At 37.6% G+C, this 20,571-nt stretch overlaps 1 protein-coding gene across 2 annotated transcripts in view; it reads right to left on the reverse strand.

The window, feature by feature from the left end:
- Positions 1-20,244, reverse strand: part of ARHGEF12 (Rho guanine nucleotide exchange factor 12) — a 1,204,049-nt gene extending 1,183,805 nt beyond the window's left edge. For both annotated transcript variants that reach the window (XM_053691590.1, XM_053691589.1), the window contains exon 1: positions 17,591-20,244. In XM_053691590.1, the coding sequence (XP_053547565.1) occupies positions 17,591-17,622 (32 nt within the window). In that variant the 5' untranslated portion in view covers positions 17,623-20,244. The remainder of the gene's footprint in view (positions 1-17,590) is intronic.
- Between the last annotated feature and the right edge of the window lie 327 nt (positions 20,245-20,571).

Here is a 20,571-nt window from a genome sequence, read left to right on the forward strand (position 1 = left end):
TGTACTATTTATGTGTGTGTGCTTATGTATATATACACAGGTGCCTGAAGTACTGATTATGTACTATTTATGTGTGTGTGTGCTTATGTATATATACACAGGTGCCTGAAGTATTGATGCTGTACTATTTATGTGTGTGTGTGCTTATGTATATATACACAGGTGCCTGAAGTATTGATGCTGTACTATTTATATGTGTGTGTGCTTATGTATATATACAGGTGCCTGAAGTACTGATGCTGTACTATTTATGTGTGTGTGCTTATGTATATATACACAGGTGCCTGAAGTATTGATGCTGTACTATTTATGTGTGTGTGCTTATGTATATATACAGGTGCCTGAAGTATTGATGCTGTACTATTTATGTGTGTGTGCTTATGTATATATATACAGGTGCCTGAAGTATTGATTATGTACTATTTATGTGTGTGTGCTTATGTATATATACAGGTGCCTGAAGTATTGATGCTGTACTATTTATGTGTGTGTGCTTATGTATATATATATACAGGTGCCTGAAGTATTGATGCTGTACTATTTATGTGTGTGTGCTTATGTGTATATACACAGGTGCCTGAAGTATTGATTCTGTACTATTTATGTGTGTGTGTGCTTATGTATATATACACAGGTGCCTGAAGTATTGATTCTGTACTATTTATGTGTGTGTGTGCTTATGTGTATATACACAGGTGCCTGAAGTATTGATTCTGTACTATTTATGTGTGTGTGCTTATGTATATATATACACAGGTGCCTGAAGTATTGATTCTGTACTATTTATGTGTGTGTGTGCTTATGTGTATATATACAGGTGCCTGAAGTATTGATGCTGTACTATTTATGTGTGCGTGCTTATGTATATATACACAGGTGTCTGAAGTATTGATGCTGTACTATTTATATGTGTGTGTGCTTATGTGTATATACACAGGTGCCTGAAGTATTGATTATGTACTATTTATGTGTGTATGCTTTTTAAGAAAAGGTACCAAGAGAAGAAAAATTGATAACAGAAGTAAATAAGATTGTTGGTTAAAATAACATGCTCTATCTGAAATAACATTGTGCACACTCAAGTAGCACAGCACTACTGTCAGGTGCTGTAAACCCTTAGCTATCAAAATTCAGACACGACAGCACCCTGTAGCAGATAAAAAAAACGTTATTTAATCACACCTTTTAGATAGTGACGTTACCCGAAACGTCACTATCAAACCCAGGTGAGATGGATTTTGTGGACGTCTGTGGATTTTGAAATTACATTGTGGGCAGGTATGAGAGGTAAGAAATAAAATGTTAATTTTGAATTGTTCTCTGCAAGTTTTAGGCTTTGTTATATAGACAGAGATAAGTTAAGGGAGCATTTGTGTGTATAGAAAGTGATAATATAATCCGTACAACTCTCATATAACTGCAAGTTAAGTCCATTTTAATGGGTTGTGTGGTCAAAGAACAAAATAAAATATTCCATATACAAAGACAAAAATAAAGGAGAATTTTCTCACATTTTATAATTTGCTGCTGATATAACACGTTGTTGGAAACACATTGAGAGGAAACCAGTTTTAGAGTATACTCTTTAAAAGGGATATGAAAAAAGCACTAAGCAGTGGCATTGCAATATGTATTATTCACAATTTCAAATGAATGTAACTTTTATTTATGTTTTTAAACTTTATTTGCGCAGTGTTAATGACTTCCTGTCACAACCCTACAAGGTGGCTGTGGTCTCTACAGGTTTATCTAGTTTGTCATAAAACAGACAGTAAGATTTGCCCATGCTCAGAACAGGCAGAATGCAATCTAAGTTACCAACATGTCAGTCATGTCAAGTATTTGTTGGGGGGGGTTGTAATCTGTTTCTTTTTAAGCTTCATTCTTTAATGTCATATTTGTTTTTACCCAAGGAAAACTTTTTACTAAAAATTCTGCTAGTAAAAGTTATTACTGTTTTTCATCAGCATACGCACATATCCTGTACACTTGTATTCATAAGCAACACCTTCTCAGAGCTGGCAGTGTTGTGTATAGCTTCTGAAGACTTAATGTGTGTCGTACAAGCCACTGCTGACTCTTTAAGGTGTAGTGCCTGAATACTGGTGCACAGGCTCACAGGATATATGTGTATGCGGCAGAAACACAGTAAAAGCTTTTACTAGAAACAGGTTTGCTAATGGAAGTATATTGCAAAAATACTTATTCTATTTGAAGTACACCCATGCACATTTCATTTGTGACCTTTGTATCCCTTTAAGTTTGATATGTTTGTCAAATCCATGGTTATCACCATAAATATAATGAATGTATACTCCAATAGTAACTCTGACACACACACAGAGGAAGATAATGTATACTCCAATAGTAACTCTAACAGACACACACACACACAGAGGAAGATAATCTATACTCCAATAATAACTCTAACAGACACACACAAAGGAATATAATGTATACTCCAATAGTAACTCTAACAGACACACACACAGACACAGGAAGATAATCTATACTCCAATAGTAACTCTAACAGACACACACACACACAGGAAGATAATCTATACTCCAATAGTAACTCTAACAGACACACACACACACAGGAAGATAATCTATACTCCAATAGTAACTCTAACAGACACACACACACACAGAGGAAGATAATCTATACTCCAATAATAACTCTAACAGACACACACAAAGGAATATAATGTATACTCCAATAGTAACTCTAACAGACACACACACAGACACAGGAAGATAATCTATACTCCAATAATAACTCTAACAGACACACACACAGACACAGGAAGATAATCTATACTCCAATAGTAACTCTAACAGACACACACACACACACAGGAAGATAATCTATACTCCAATAGTAACTCTAACAGACACACACAAAGGAAGATAATGTATACTCCAATAATAACTCTAACAGACACACACAAAGGAAGATAATGTATACTCCAATAGTAACTCTGACACACACACAGAGGAAGATAATGTATACTCCAATAGTAACTCTAACACACACACACAGAGGAAGATAATGTATACTCCAATAGTAACTCTAACAGACACACACAGAGGAAGATAATGTATACTCCAATAGTAACTCTAACAGACACACACAGAGGAAGATAATGTATACTCCAATAGTAACTCTAACAGACACACACACAGAGGAAGATAATGTATACTCCAATAGTAACTCTGACACACACACAGAGGAAGATAATGTATACTCCAATAGTAACTCTGACACACACACAGAGGAAGATAATGTATACTCCAATAGTAACTCTAACAGACACACACAGAGGAAGATAATGTATACTCCAATAGTAACTCTAACAGACACACACAAAGGAAGATAATGTATACTCCAATAGTAACTCTGACACACACACAGAGGAAGATAATGTATACTCCAATAATAACTAACAGACACACACACACAGAGGAAGATAATGTATACTCCAATAGTAACTGACACACACACAGAGGAAGATAATGTATACTCCAATAGTAACTCTAACAGACACACACACAGAGGAAGATAATGTATACTCCAATAGTAACTCTAACAGACACACACACAGAGGAAGATAATGTATACTCCAATAGTAACTCTAACAGACACACACAAAGGAAGATAATGTATACTCCAATAGTAACTCTGACACACACACACAGAGGAAGATAATGTATAGATAAAGAGACGCATTATAAAAGAAAATGTTTAGGAACCATCTTTGAGTGTGTTCATTTGCTAAACACTTGCATTCACAAACTAGCACAGTGACACTTTTTCTTCCCTTGGTTCATATCATATCTGTAGACGAATTACACTTGGCAAAACACCAGCATCTAGTTCATAGCCCCTAAGACAGGCCTTGACAAATCCAAAGAGAGTCACGGATCCTAACATTTTGATTCTGACCACTGAGTTAAGATTATGTTTCATAAAATAATTCTGATTCTACATTTCACATAAACCTCGCCAAGCTCTGATCTAACAAACCAAAAAAGAAAAGTATTGTATCAGGTTCCTTACCATAGAGACTTTACAAGCATTTGTATGTCTGTACACATCACTGTTTACATTGGGCCTGACAGGGTTCACTTTCTTACATCGCTCATAAATACACATTTACTATATTTTAATCATTGTACATACAACTCTGCATCTTTCCATAAGAACGAAAACTGAGATGGCTGCAGACCTGGTATTCCCGACAACACACAGACATTCAGTCAAGGTATTTGGAGGCTACTGGCTTTAGGTTATCATCTGGGAATATCACAGCATTAAGTTTAACAACAACAACAAAAATAACAAGGTAGAAAAATAAGCACAATTAAATGTAGCTAGACACATTCTTTTGTAAACAAAATAATGGCTGATAAATGTATAAAATTTACTAACGCTAAAAGGTTAAAAGGACACTAAAGTCAAAATTTATGATTCAGACAGAGCAAGCAATTTAATTCGATAACAAGCAAATCGGAAAGGTTTTTTTTTTAAAGTTACAGGGGGGCTCGGTAGCAGTAATGCATTACTGAGAGTTAGCCAAACACATCTAGTGAGGCATATGTGCAGCCACCAATCAGCAGCTAACAGCTGATCCTAAGCCTACCTAGGTATGTGTTTCAGCTAGGGATACCAAGAAAAAAAACTACATTTATGCTTACCTGATAAATGTATTTATTTCATGACACAGTGAGTCCACGGATCATAAAAATTATTGTTGTGAATATCACTCCTGACCAGCAGGAGGAGGCAAAGAGCACCACAGTAAAGCTGTTAAATACCACTCCCTTACCCACAACCCCCAGTCATTCGACCAAAAAGGAAGGAGAAAGGAAGTAATATAAGGTGCAGAGGTGTCTGAGGTTTACAGAAAAAATAAACTGGGCCGTAGACTCACCGTGTCAATAAAGAAACAAATTTATCAGGTAAGCATAAATTTTGTTTTCTTTCTAATGACACGGTGAGTCCACGGATCATCATAATTACTGTTGGGAACCAATAACCAAGCCAGAGGACACAGATGATAAGGGAGGGACAAGACAGTAAACCTCATCAGAAGGCACCACTGCTTGAAGAACCTTTCTCCTAAAAGAAGCCTCTGCTGAAGCAAAGGTATCAAATTTGTAAATTTAGAAGAAGTGTGTAAAGATGATATTTCAACGCACGAACCACATCCAAGGTATGCAACAAACGCTCCTTATGAGAAGAAGGATTAGGACACAAAGAAGGAACAACAATTTCTCGATTAATATTCTTATCAGAAACAACCTTGGGAAGGAAACCTAGGGCAGTACGTAGTACTACCTTATCAGAATGTCAAAAATATAAACTGAACCCCTGCTGCGCACCTCTACACCTCAAAAGGCCTTGCTGAGGTGCTTACCTGATCTCCCACAGACCGGGGGATAAACCGTAGCAAAAAGAGCAATTCGGACTCCACACTGTCAGCACCCGTTCTCTGCAAACACCGGAACAGAAGCCGTCAACCTCTCACTTCCGCAACTCAGAAGTTACTAAGGAAGAGTCGGCAAAAACTCGCGTCAAGGAAAATCCACTCATCATGGGTTTACTCAACCACCTCCCAGCCGGTATTACACTCAACACTGCAAACAGCCGCCTGGAGGAAAAGAAAGTGCGTGACTCGTTTTTGTCAAGTAGTCGGTCACAAAAACACAATCTTACCAAACCAATAAAGAGCCATAACAAGAAGGGCTAATTAGCACTCCTAAACAGAGCCAAAATCCTAATCTAACAGTGCCCCACAAAAGCTGCTAGAGAAAAACCTGCATACAAGCAGGCTCATAATCCCAAAAAATAAATTAACCCCATAAATGCCAAACTTTTCTGAACTCCATATCAGAAAAATAAAAACAGGACTTACCTCCATAACAATCTGCCCGGCAGCAGGGCAGCTCACAAGGTTTGAAAGGCTTCATCCCTCACATTGATCTGTAGATAGAAAAAAAGACCAAGTAAACCTACTTAGGCTTTTAAAAGAAGGGCAGCACAAACTACTTGGGAGGCACAGTGGGGATTATTCCCCACAAGTTCCCAAATGCTTAAAAGTCACCACTGCTCTACTGAAGAAACTGACATGAACTACGGCTAAACCCCAAAGACCAGAGCAAACTTGCTCTGTCTAAAAAAAACTCTTGATTGAAGAATCAGACACCTTAACTTTACCCCTCTTTGCAACTGATACAAGCAAAGATAATGACTGGGGATTGTGGGTAAGGGAGTGGTATTTAAAGGGACAATGAACCCAAATTTTGTATTTTGTGATTCAGGTAGAACAGCAATTTTAAGCAACTTTCTAATTTACTCCTATTATCAATTTCTTTGTTCTCTTGCTATCTTTATTTGAAAAAGAAGGCATCTAACCTAAGGAACCAGACAATTTTTGGTTCAGCACTCTGGACAGCACTTTTTTTATTGGTGGGTGAATTTATCCACCAATCAGCAAGAAAAACCCGGGTTGCTCACCAAAAATGGGCCAGCATCTAAACTTACATTCTTGCTTTTTAAATAAAGATACAAAGAGAATGAAGAAAATTTGATAATAGGAGTAAATTAGAAAGTTGCTTAAAATTGCATGCTCTATCTGAATCACGGAAAAAAAATTTGGGTTCAGTGTCCCTTTAACAGCTTTGCTGTGGTGCTCTTTGCCTCCTCCTGCTGGTCAGGAGTGATATTCCCAATAGTAATTATAATGATCCATGGACTCACTGTCATTAGAAAGATAAGCAAATGTTATAACAGGAATTATCAGGAATGTTTTTTGAAGTTGCTCTGTCTGAATCTTAAATCTTTCATTTTTACTGTTGTTTTTAATGTAAGTTATAGACCCTAAATATCTGGAGGAAGAAAATACAATAGCAGTAGACCATACAGTATGGATATATTTATTTCAGTACCTAATCCGAATCTAAAAAATTCACAATATCCACAAATATAGTACATGAACTATTACATGATTACATATCAACACATTCATTCGTTATTATAAACCTATAAAAAAAATCATAAAAAAAACAAAACAAAAAAAACGGTTGTTTTAAAAATGTCACTAAGAAAAAAACTTGACATGAGACTGCCCCTCTGGATCGCAGTGATGTGAAAATATTGTCTTTTAGTCTTTGAATACTAAGGGGTAGATTTATCAAAGCCATTCTCCTTTAATTCCATCCAAAATTGCGCATACGAACTGATCGTCATATTCATCAAAGCACTCTGCGCCTATAATTGCGCAAATCTAAAAGAAACTTCTTCGTTCTTCGCTTGCATTCGCCTAGCTGCACGGGCGCGCTCCCGAGTGCGACAATATACATTAGTAATAGGCGTAATTTAACAGCCGACTTACAAATACGCGATTACAAAAGCGATAAGGGATATATCTCTTTAAAGAATAGCTTTAAAAGGGTGTTTTATATATATATATATATATATATATATATATATATATATATATATATATATATATATATATATATATATATTTCTGTGTTGCTATATATTAATTTCAGACCTTTTAATTAATTTTAAAAAGGATTGGTAAAGTATGCTCCAAATTCCTTTTTTATTTTTTTGTAATGTAATCGATCAAACATAGTAATCTTGATACGGCAAATGGTGTGTGGAGATATTATATCTGACTCAACTATGCTGCCCCTAAATCTGATCTCTCCCAAAATCAGATGTGATGATGAAAACAAGCTAAGTGGGGGGAGGGGAGCGCTCTGGTGTGAGCTGTGAGTAGGATTGTGGTTAGATGTGTTTTATGTGAGCCAATCTTTGATTGGTGTCAGTGGTGAATAAAATAAAATAATAATATAGTGAATAACTAAATCAAAATAATATATAACCAATCTTTGATTGGGATATATTTCTAATATATCTAGTGAAGTGTGAGATAGTTATCTCAAATAGTGTATGAGACTATTATCTCGAATGTTAACAATGAGTGTCACTCTAGACTATATAACTAGGTGGGTAAAATAAATTCGGTGCCCTTCTTGGGGGTATTAAAACCACATTAATATAAATTGGAAATGAGACGATATATTCAGATAAGTGTTCATATAATTTTACTAAGCAATATTTAAAAGATAATTTGTTTATACATTAACTTATTGATAACCATATAAAAGTGTAATCATAAAATACAAAATGCTAAATAGCAGTTACGTTATACTCGCCTAATATTTCTTATAGGTCAGCGACTCTAAATACTAAGAATGACTTATCTCCTAACACTCATTAATGTTAGCAATGGTGCTGGTGATTGTATTGTGTATACAATCGCTATAGATGTGCAGCTTGTAGGATAATACACATTGATGTCAATACAGAGACAATTCCTTAAAAGATATATATATATATATATATATATATATATATATATATATATATATATATTCCTTGACTGATATATGTGGAAAACAGATGTAAATGCACATCAGATATAAATGTACATCAAATCCAATGGCGATTGTAAATGTTAGCGTTAATGGTAACAGTGTTAATGATCCTGTTTAAAAACCTATAGTTGAATATGTATAGGTATACGTTGGTCGTCAAATGACAGTTCTGTGAATAATATGATGTATGAGTTGTGGCCACAACTATTTGTATTTATCCAAGGGTGTTTGTCCCTGTTAAAAATGCTCTCTGTTCAGAGCGTTTGTTTATAATGTAAAATGTCACTGTTAAAAATGGCTCAAAATCTGAGCATGTGAGTCAAACGGCGTGAAGCAGTGCTCCCCCTTGCCGTACTACTGATTTCCCTTACCTCCTCTTCAATATTGTCGGTGTTCGGAAGGTTACCTGGCAGGTTTCTGCTGCGGGTTTGTTGATTCTTTTTCTTTTCGGCGTCTCGCCGTTTTGTATTTCCCGGCAGTCCCTTCTTACCCTGACGTATGTAGGCTTTACGTATGGTCCTCAGAGGTCCAATCAAGTAGTCGGGTCGTGGGGGGAGTGGTTCTTGGACGAATTCCTCGTGTTTGCTAGAGCCTTTTCTTCCTTGTCACACTGGTTGGTCAGATCTACGCGTTTCAGCGCTATATCGCGCCTTTATCAAGACAGTAATCTTGATACATTACACTTACGGTTCATTTAAAACGAAGATCCGATAAACTTATAAACAGAATTCTTATTTCCAATACTGACGTCACATTAACCATCCCACTAGAAAGGGCGGTCTTGAATGTTATCCTTTTCGCATAAATTATCTTCTGTGATTTAAATATTTAGACGCTTGTGCATTATTCTCCTTGTTCTCACGCATACGAAAAACGTTTTTGAAGTTTTTTGCCCTGTCTTCTTAGGATCTCAACGCATGCGCAAATAAAAATTTCACTTGTTTCACTAAGGGAGATTTGTTAACGAGTATTCCGTTGATCGCCTGAGATGATGATGCACATCTATCAGCTAAGTAGAATGACTGCAGTCACATGACCATAAAAACGCTTTACGTAGATCGCAAAATAATTAGAATGCACATGTGTTGAATCAATGGAATCCACAGCGCATGTGTTGGCTTTACACAATGTACCCGGAACAGAAGTAAATAGAGAACACAGGTTGCCCACTGTGATTGGCTAATGCAAATTTGCATATTTTCAGAACAGGATAGCTTCTGAACCAGAAAGAAAGCGCAGCGCAAGGTATTTACACACAGTTTTTATCTATATTTATTTATGACAACATTTCTGACCTTACCATCCCTTTAAACGTGCAACTAAACCTATGAGAATTTGAATTATCTTATACAAATTAAGAACATAAGTTACAAAACGTGGTTGATAAGGGACATGGTAGAAAGAAAGAAAAAAGGGATAACCGATTTAAAAAGTGCTAAAAAACAAACAAAAACACACACACTAAGCCAGGGCTCGACAAACCTTTTTGGGTTGTTCTCCATATTTCTATATACAAATAACACCATCTGGCTTATAAACATACTTACTGGCACCTCATTTTTAAACAAATTTGTCGAGCACTGCACTAAGCATGCTGAGGTAGACTTGGGAGCTGTGCACGTGAGGAGCTAAGCCTAACTAAAAAATACCTAGAGATAAAATGTGATCACATAAAGTAAATAAAAAAAAAAAGCCTGCTCACTGCATAGTTTAATTCTGTCCATTTAAAGCAACAGTAGCAAATACATCAAGTGACATATGCACGCTAGCAGCTGGGTTTTGTATTGGTTTCCCAAACCACCTCAAATCACAAACATGATGAGTCAATGTTTTGAATAGAGCACCTCTGCCACAGTTGGACATCTATACGCTGGGAAGGATAAGGATTACAAGGCCCTGAAAACTTTCACACAGAGGTTACAAATCGTGCTGAAAAGCCCACTCTGGGGGAGACCTCTCTTCTGCAAACACACTTCATGGTTTTATTTAGCAAAAGCCATACTCTCCATGAGACACAGCTGGGAGGGGTAAACCGCCTGAATTAACTGTTTGATTGGCAAACAAGAGGGGCTAAATGGGAAGCCTTTGATGTTTGTAAACCCACCCCAAATCTCAGGGTCAACTCACTGTGACATTACTCTGTATCAAGGATAATAATCTGACCTGACCGTAAGCTATACAGGGTAGCAATAATTTTATCCAAGAAGGATCTGTCACTGCCAAAAAGTAAGCGATAATTTTATCCAAGAAGGATCTGTCACTGCCAAACAGTAACCATTTCAATCCCTAACTGCTGAGACATTTCCTCTGCTGAGCTATTTTGTATTTTAGGTGCTGCTCACAATTACTCCCTGTTATTCAGTGATAAACCCACTCATATTATAGTTTTTTATCTGACCCAGCAGATTCATACTATACCATTATTTTATATATAGATGAAAACATGGGAGACTCTACTAGAAAATGAGTGAAATTGTAATAAGCAAGGTTACAGTGTGTGTCTTCCTAAACTCAGAAGAGGTTCTCCTTATAAACATCAGAGCCATTGGATAAAGCTATATAATTATAAAGTGCACATGGGGGCTCCAGTAAACCTCTTCTCAAACAAATGCACATTTATTCCCAGTTACCTGAGTGATCACCTGGCTATTACATCTTATAAAATGGGCTTTATTAAAAAAAGGCTTATGGGCTTTACAACAAGGACACATGGGGGTCTCTAGGCCTTTTTGTTCATGTTACAGATAGAGACCCCCTTCCTACAAACATTTTTGTATTACAGATTTTATACATTTTGGTGGTGTGGTGCCAAGGCATACATAATTGGACAGGGTAGTCGATTACTTTTTCTTAAAGGGACATGAAACCCAATTTTCTTTTTCTTTTATGATTTAGATGGAGAATACAATTTTAAACAACTTTCCAATTTACTTTTATAATTTAATTTGCTTCCTACTCTTGTTATCCTTTGCTGAAAGGTAAGCTCAGGAGCAGCAAAGAACCTAGGTTCTAGCTGCTGATTGATTGGTGGCTGCATTTATATACTGGTTGTCATTGGCTCACTCATGTGTTCAGTTAGAAACCAGTAGTGCATGGCTGCTCCTTCAACAAATGATACCAAGAGAATGAAGCAAATTTGATAATAGAAGTACTGGAAAGTATTTAAAATTGTATGTTCAAACTAAATCATGAAATAAAATTTTTGGGTTTCATGTCCCTTTAAACATGTCTTGGGTGTTTGTAGGAGTAAAGGGAGCGGAGACTGAAGGGGGTTTATAAGCATCCCCATCAAGCTCCCTTCTTCTATTTATTGTCCCTGTTAACTCCAAGTGACATCACCACACCAAAATGAGGCCATGTCCCCCCAAATGAGGCCTAACCTGATGCCACCTTGTAAGCTGCCTAAGACTGCGGAAGGGGGGTTAGCAATCAGCTCCGAAATCAGCATCCCTTTCCACAAGGATGTTGTCATCTGCAATTCTAAAGTTAAGGTTTAAGAGGTTAAGCTTATAAAGGGCATAAATAGTTGTGAGTTTAACCCCCTGTAAAGGGTCCTGAGTAGAAACTGTAGCTGATCTAAATCACATTGCACGACTCAGATGTGTAACTAGCGATGCTAACTGGGTCAGCGGAAGATTCCGCTCAGGACCCACAGTGCCCCAACACACAGTAGTGCAGGGTCAAAAGTCTTAAAATTACAAATTAGATAATGTCATTTTTCGACTACTATGGCCCTTTATAAGACATTAATTGAGATAGCAAAATAAAATGTAATTACAAAAAAAAATGTGCAATATACTTTCATAATTTATGTTTCCATCTTTTTCCTGTGATTTAATTCTGAAAAAAGTGGGTTTTCCATTTCCTGTTAATAAGTGCATAGTGAATATATAAATACACATATACACACACATTCACTGGTTGCACACACACTATCTACCCATTTATAAATTGTCCCTAATGAGCCTCAGCAGAAAAGGAGACCTAGGATACAACATGGCAGCGCCCACTGGTTTAGGGATACAAACTTTACAATTTTTTTAATATTGAAAGAACGAATATAATAAAATATATATTATTCTAAGGCTAAGCTTTGAATGCATAATTCTATGAAGTGTTTAATGTCCCATTAATGAAAACATAGTAATTAAATAAGCAGGCTAAAGCACAATCAAAACAAACTGCTGCTACTTTTGTGGTTGACAAATCTGTTTAAAATTTAGGAGCTAGGCAGTGGTATTTGTATATAGATATATGGAGAATAGATATATATAAAAAAAAAAAAACACGTTACCAGCCGGGGTAAATTCTAGAAGCCAGCGACTACCTGACTCTTGGGTTTGTCGAGCCCTGTTCTAGAAGCCAGCGACTACCTGACTCTTGGGTTTGTCGAGCCCTGTTCTAGAAGCCAGCGACTACCTGACTCTTGGGTTTGTCGAGCCCTGTTCTAGAAGCCAGCGACTACCTGACTCTTGGGTTTGTCGAGCCCTGTTCTAGAAGCCAGCGACTACCTGACTCTTGGGTTTGTCGAGCCCTGTTCTAGAAGCCAGCGACTACCTGACTCTTGGGTTTGTCGAGCCCTGTTCTAGAAGCCAGCGACTACCTGACTCTTGGGTTTGTCGAGCCCTGTTCTAGAAGCCAGCGACTACCTGACTCTTGGGTTTGTCGAGCCCTGTTCTAGAAGCCAGCGACTACCTGACTCTTGGGTTTGTCGAGCCCTGTTCTAGAAGCCAGTTTCTACCTGGCTCCTGGGTTTGTTGAGCGAAATTGTTCCTTTTGTGATTCAGACAGAACATACAATTTAAAAAAACTTTTTAATTTACTTCAATTACATTTGCTTCTTTCCTAGGTAGGTGTCTGAAGCACTACAGGAAATAGTGCTGCTATCTAGCGTTCTTGCAAATGGACCACATAGTTGCAAAACTGCTGCCATATTGTGCTCCAAAAACATTCACGTTTCTAAATTGACATCCCTGATTTTCAACAGAAGATTATCAGATTATTTCCTAGTAATTTCTTACTGGAAGATTGCTACCGGGCTGCTTAATGTATCTGGCGATAAAGCATAATACAGATGGATACAATATGATCCTTTATAGGCAGATACTACACATTTTATGCAGTGCGGTAGCAATCTTCCAGTAAGAAATGACCAGGGAATAATCTGATGTTTTATAAAGGGTATAGGGAAAGCCCTTATTGACTGCCACTATATTAGTTTTATAAAGGGTATAGGGAAAACCCTTATTGACTGCCCCTATATTAGTTTTATAAAGGGTATAGGGAAAGCCCTTATTGACTGGCACTATATTAGTTTTATAAAGGGTATAGGGAAAAGCCCTTATTGACTGGCACTATATTAGTTTTATAAAGGGTATAGGGAAAAGCCCTTATTGACTGGCACTATATATAGCATCAGCGAGGAGACATTGCAGATGCAGAGATACAAACTAAAGAAACAAGAGAATATATCTCAGTTATCCTAATAGACCAGTGATCTATATAGTGTTACCTGGTAGGAATTATTTTCTATTTCCAACACATTTTGTGATATTAGTAGATTAACTCTTTTAACCCCTCCGATGCACATGACGAGGCGTTCTCATCATGCACATCCCTACCTGTAGGCGCATGATGAGTCCTAGTCATGCACAGGGATCGGCGACCCCCCTCACTACAGGCCCGGAGATCGTTGGTGACCTAGTGGGCAGCACTTTTAGGCTTCATGGGAGTGCCTGTGAAATCAGCATGCACACACATGGTGATGTCACAAAGAGGCTGAACCACAAAGGAGATGGAAACTGCAAGGGAGCTGGGGTTGTTCGTCAAACCCCTCAATCTCAGCTACAAACCTCCAAGAAACAAAAAAAAAAAACACATGGGGATGTTCTATTATATGCACAATAAAATAACGTCTAGAGACCCTAATAAAGTTAAAGGGACACTGAACCCAAATTTTTTCTTTTGTAATTCAGAAAGAGCAACTTTCTAATTTACTCCTATTATCAATTTTTCTTCGTTCTCTTGCTATCATTATTTGAAAAGAAGGCATCTAAGCTTTTTTTTGGTTTCAGTACTCTGGACAGCACTTTTTTATTGGTGGATGAATTTATCCACCAATCAGCAAGGACAACCCAGGTTGTTCACCAAAAATGGGCTTAGAACTGCATACTCTGAATCGTGAAAGAAAAAAAAAATTGGTTTTGTATCCCTTTAATTTCAGTTAAAGGCCTTTTGCACATATTCTATTTGGGTTCATTTTAGCGCTGCCAAATATGTTGTAGCTCTGCAAATAAATCATTGTTAGCAATAATTAGTGTGACTTAGCTCTGATCTTGGTACAGAAACTGTGTGACCCATGTTTAGCAATGTCTGATGACAAATTAATGAAGAATCAAGCAGCTAATGTTATATTTGACTACTACTGTTATTTCTCTTTGTTCCCAGGAGTCAAATATTGATCATAACAGAAATATAAACTCATTTGTCCAAAGTAGAAGGGATAAGTTTAATTAAAAATAGCATCAGAAGCCAAACCAGGAGTAGTCATGTGAATATCTCACCCATCTCAGATACATAGCGGCCATACAAAGCTCAGATGGATTTTCTCTTCCTCATGTCTAGATATTCTAAAGGACACAATTTTACAGCAGGGCTTGACAAATATCTGGTGTCAGGAACAAAACAAAAGCCCTGACAACCCTAAAATTGCACATTAGACCTAATATGGTGATTGGAAAAGAATGCCAGGGTAATAGCACGAGTGCTTCACACTTCCACATGTGCAATGCTATCACAGCATGAGAGAGTATGAAGTGTGGGTCACTGGACACAGGAGGAGAATGGGCTATTAAAGGAACTTAAAAGCCAATATTTTTCTTTCATGATTCGCATGGAACAGACATTTCTAAACAACTTTCCAATTTACTTCTATTGTCAAATTTTCTTCATTTTATTGTTATACTGTGTTGAATAAGCAGGTAGGCAAGTTCAGGAGTGTGCACGTGTCTGCAGCCCTAAATGGCAGCAGTTGTGCAGCAATTTTATGGCAGCACTATTTACTGTCATGTAGTGCTCCAAACACGTGCACGCTACCTATCTAGATCTCTCTTCAACAAAGAATAACATGAGAATGAAGCAAATTGGAAAGTTTGTTTTAATTTGTATTCTTTTTCTGAATCAAAAATGTGTTTTGTGTCCCTTTGAGGAAATGTATTCACTAATGCAGGGGTGTAACCGGCAACAAAGAGGTTAAATCCCTGTTGTGAATTACTGGTATCCAAGGGGTTAAATCCATTATGTGCAAGTTTCTGACAACCAAAGGTTAAAGAGACAGGCTATCCTATTTGTCCCCCTTTTATTTGTTCCCAATTATCTATTTTATCTGGAGTGTATTAAATTGTTAAGTAGCTCCTTTAACTTAGCCAATTTTCCCATTTGTATCCCTGCTTATATTGAAAGTTTTTGTAATTAAGTAGAGGCTATAGAAAAGCTGTGTAAACAGTCAGCAGAAGACATCAAAAAATACAATTTTAATATTTGAATTGCTCTAAGTATTGGGCTTTGGTATACAGACAGAGATATATAAAGAAGCCTTCATGGGTACAGAAACTGATAAAATAAGGAGATCTGATTTCCCTGCAAGCTCAATCGATTCTATTGGGTTGTGGTTTCAAAGAACACACACAGCTAATTTACAAAAATAAACCTAAAGAAGCTATACTTCCTACAATTTATACTCTGCAGTTGGTATAAAATAATTGGAAACACATTCAGGGAAAAACTAATTTACAGTACACTGTCCCTTTAAATCAGTGGTTTGCATTACAGGCAAACAAATAGTAAATCACTGATCGCTTGTTTGACAAATACAAATAGACACAAACCTGCAAATTACCCAGATAAGTAAGAAAATGCAGAAGGCGAAAAATTGAGTGTAAAATGAACTAGTAACATCTTCCCCGTTTGGTACACTAGCAACAAGTTTCCTGAATCTATAGGTATACACAGAAAAATAGATAAGCCTGTCACAAAAATATTGCGGATCCTAGATTTTAAACAAACGTATCAAGCCCTGTTTTATAACTGACAAATTAAAAGCTGCAACAAATGTTTGCATATCCGATATTATATACATTTATGTTGCACTTGTTACTTCAAAGATGAATTTGACCTGCACTCCCAGTTCTTTTTATTTACAAGGAAAGTAGTAAGAATACAACTGTATGTGCTTTGGATACAGGCAAATCACTGATTCCTCATCAACATTGTCTGCACACTCTATAGCCTCACTTCACCTGCCTTGGGATGTCTCATAGAATTAAAGGGCCACTGTAAGTAAATATTTTCTATGCCTGTTACTAACTAACTACCCCAAATACACTTTTTATCAATAGCATTTCATTAACATATCTCTACCGTATATCAGAAATCTTGTCTGCAAATTTAATTGTTTTCCAAACCCACTCCGTGGGTATCCTTTGCTCTGTACCAATCCGTTTACAATACCTAGGTTTCAAAATGGCGCTTTAAACACAAAGTTATTGGTTTAAGTATTTTGAATATGCAGTGCTGAAAATAGTGGGCAGGATAACGTGACATCATCGGCGAATAAAAGATATAACTTTTAGAAAGTTTTGAAACTTTGTTTTGGAGAAAATATAGGTCAGTAGGTTTTAATTAATGTTTATTAACTTTAATATGTTAGTTGTTTGGCTTAAAAATTATAACAGAAAGTAATCCTTTAAGGTCGGAGGTGGTGAGTAAATCTGTGGGAAATGCACATTTGAGATGTTTTCCCTTGATTTCTAATTTAAAATTTGTAACAACCCATTTACTTTTTTTCTTTTACAGTAGACACACTTGAGTGTTACCAGAAATTGAAAAAGGAGTCAAGGCATAAAAAAAAAAAAAAAAAAAAATTGAGGTTCACTTATAAATATTAGAATTTATAGAATAATTTATAGAATAAAACCGGAGTTCCAGACACCCAGATAGCTTCTACCCAACAGTAAAAGTTTTGTATAATCTGTAAAGCACCCCTCAGAAGGATTAAATAACAGTATTTCCATAACTCTATGCATGTGAGCTGATCAGAGCATTCATTCTTACTATACAACAATCAAGCATCTTATACCTGTCGGACGCTGCAGACTGTGTTCCACTCATTGGATCCCTTTGGGAAGGTCCTTCTCTTAGCGAACTCGCATTTTACTTCAAAACATATAACAATCAAAAGGATGTATCTGAAAAACCAAAAGTGATGTGCTAAGCAATCCAGGGTTATCCAGGAATAAAAAGCACAAGATAGAGTACAGTACATCAACATAAGATGTAATTCCCCTAGGAAGAACTCCAGACTGATGATACTCGAGTACTCCACAATTTAGGACCTGACAAAGAAATCAAAGTTTACTCAAGTCAGGACCTTGGCTGGTGGCAACTTCTGCACAGTAGATGATTCTAAAGGAGTAACTGTTTAAAGATATTTTCCAGGTACTCTTCACAAAGTAGGATGTGCTCCTCGCTTGTTGTGCAGATTCAACTCACTTCTTGAAGATGTTGACATCCAGGCAAAAATGTATAAGTAGGTTTTAAAATGAGGGTATATGTTAACTTAAATACAGTTCCTTACATTAAATATGGTTTCTGAGTGTATTACCAACAACACAAAAAGTAATACTCTTAATCTGCAAACTGTTATCAAAGTACATTGGCACAGGCGTTAATCACTTGTGGGAAATTAGATATTCAATTGTGAAGGATATTTTATTCTCACTACAAGGTTTGAGTTTTGTTTTCTCTTGATACTTTTATATCTGGCATCCACATAGATTTTGTGCTGCAGTATTCTACCTTCGGTAACTAAACTATCTTTCTGCCTCACTCTGACACTCAACCTATGACAGATGTCTAAGACTTGATATGAGGTTCTGCCTATAGTCTCTCTCTAGATATGGCTAATAACACTCTCTAGCTCAGGTATAACTGATGTCACTTAGACTGTCTACCTATGACAGATGTCTAAGACTTGATATGAGGTCCTACCTATAGTCACTCTCTAGATATGGCTAATAACACTCTCTAGCTCAGGTATAACTGATGTCACTTAGACTGTCTACCTATGACAGATGTCTAAGACTTGATATGAGGTTCTACCTATAGTCACTCTCTAGATATGGCTACTATCACTCTCTAGCTCAGGTATAACTGCTGTCACTTAGACTCTCTACCTATGACAGATGTCTAAGACTTGATATGAGGTTCTACCTATAGTCACTCTCTAGATATGGCTAATAACACTCTCTAGCTCAGGTATAACTGCTGTCACTTAGACTCTCTACCTATGACAGATGTCTAAGACTTGATATGAGGTCCTACCTATAGTCACTCTCTAGATATGGCTAATAACACTCTCTAGCTCAGGTATAACTGATGTCACTTAGACTGTCTACCTATGACAGATGTCTAAGACTTGATATGAGGTTCTACCTATAGTCACTCTCTAGATATGGCTACTATCACTCTCTAGCTCAGGTATAACTGCTGTCACTTAGACTCTCTACCTATGACAGATGTCTAAGACTTGATATGAGGTCCTACCTATAGTCACTCTCTAGATATGGCTACTATCACTCTCTAGCTCAGGTATAACTGCTGTCACTTAGACTCTCTACCTATGACAGATGTCTAAGACTTGATATGAGGTTCTACCTATAGTCTCTCTCTCTAGATATGGCTAATAACACTCTCTAGCTCAGGTATAACTGCTGTCACTTAGACTCTCTACCTATGACAGATGTCTAAGACTTGATATGAGGTTCTACCTATAGTCTCTCTCTCTAGATATGGCTAATAACACTCTCTAGCTCAGGTATAACTGCTGTCACTTAGACTGTCTACCTATGACAGATGTCTAAGACTTGATATGAGGTTCTACCTATAGTCACTCTCTAGATATGGCTACTAACACTCCCTAGCTCAGGTATAACTGCTGTCACTTAGACTGTCTACCTATGACAGATGTCTAAGACTTGATATGAGGTTCTACCTATAGTCTCTCTCTAGCTATGGCTAATAACACTCCCTAGCTCAGGTATAACTGCTGTCACTTAGACTCTCTGCTCTCTCATTCCCCTTATATCTGGATCTGTCCTTCAGAAGGTGACTAGTTTGTCACTGAACTTGTCACTGTACAGTTATCTTCTGTCACTGGGGATTCTGCATCTGAATCCCTTGGCCTTATCCTTGTAAGTCTCCAGCTTTTTCCCACACTCTCTCTACTGCTGGGTGTCTGTCCCATAAGCTGTTACTGTTGTTGCTGTCTCTGTAGATCAGCTGTAGTCGCCACTCTCTCCTGCCATACTATATCTGCCCCGGGGGGGTATACAGAGAGATCCTTAGGTTCCTGTCACTCCTAAGGTAAAGTGTACTCAGGTAGAGCACTCGTGCCCCAGAGTCCTCTCTTCCTCGTTAGATGTCTCCTTGTTACTCTGACAAATCTCTAGCTCCCAGTGTCTCAGCAGTGTCTGAAGTCTCTGTTATCCTCACTCCCGTGGGCGAGTTAGTGCCCTCTCAGTGCCGGTCCTGCCTCACTATCTCCAGTCTCCGAGTCAGCTCTCCCCGGCCGACCGCTGCTGCTTCTTCTTCTTTCCCCAGCAGGGCTCAGGACCCATACTCCCTCTGGGTGGTTCGGGATGTACTTCCGGTTCTGTCAAGTAGACTTCCGGTCCGGTCTGGGCTGCTGCTGCTTTTCCGCTGTGTGAGTTCGGCGGCCGCGTCACCACCTATGGAATCAGTCCGCCGGGAGCCGGGAATACTTCCGGGAGGCGGGTGCTTAGATGGGAAAATAATGAAGGTAGGTGTGTCCTTCCGCGGCAAATAATCACAAGGAAGGAGGAGAGAGATTTGTTTTGAAATAGAGGTTGAAAAACTGAGCGAGAGAAGCGGCTGAACTGAGGGAAATGATGCTGAAGATAGCTCCTTATTCGGCCAGCTTCTTATTCGTATGCTGAAGTTAGCTCCTTATTCGGCCAGCTTCTTATTCGTATGCTGAAGTTAGCTCCTTATTCTGCCAGCTTCTTATTCGTATGCTGAAGTTAGCTCCTTATTCTGCCA

The sequence above is a fragment of the Bombina bombina genome, chromosome 8 (genome assembly GCF_027579735.1).
Source record: "Bombina bombina isolate aBomBom1 chromosome 8, aBomBom1.pri, whole genome shotgun sequence".
Lineage (NCBI taxonomy): Eukaryota > Metazoa > Chordata > Amphibia > Anura > Bombinatoridae > Bombina > Bombina bombina.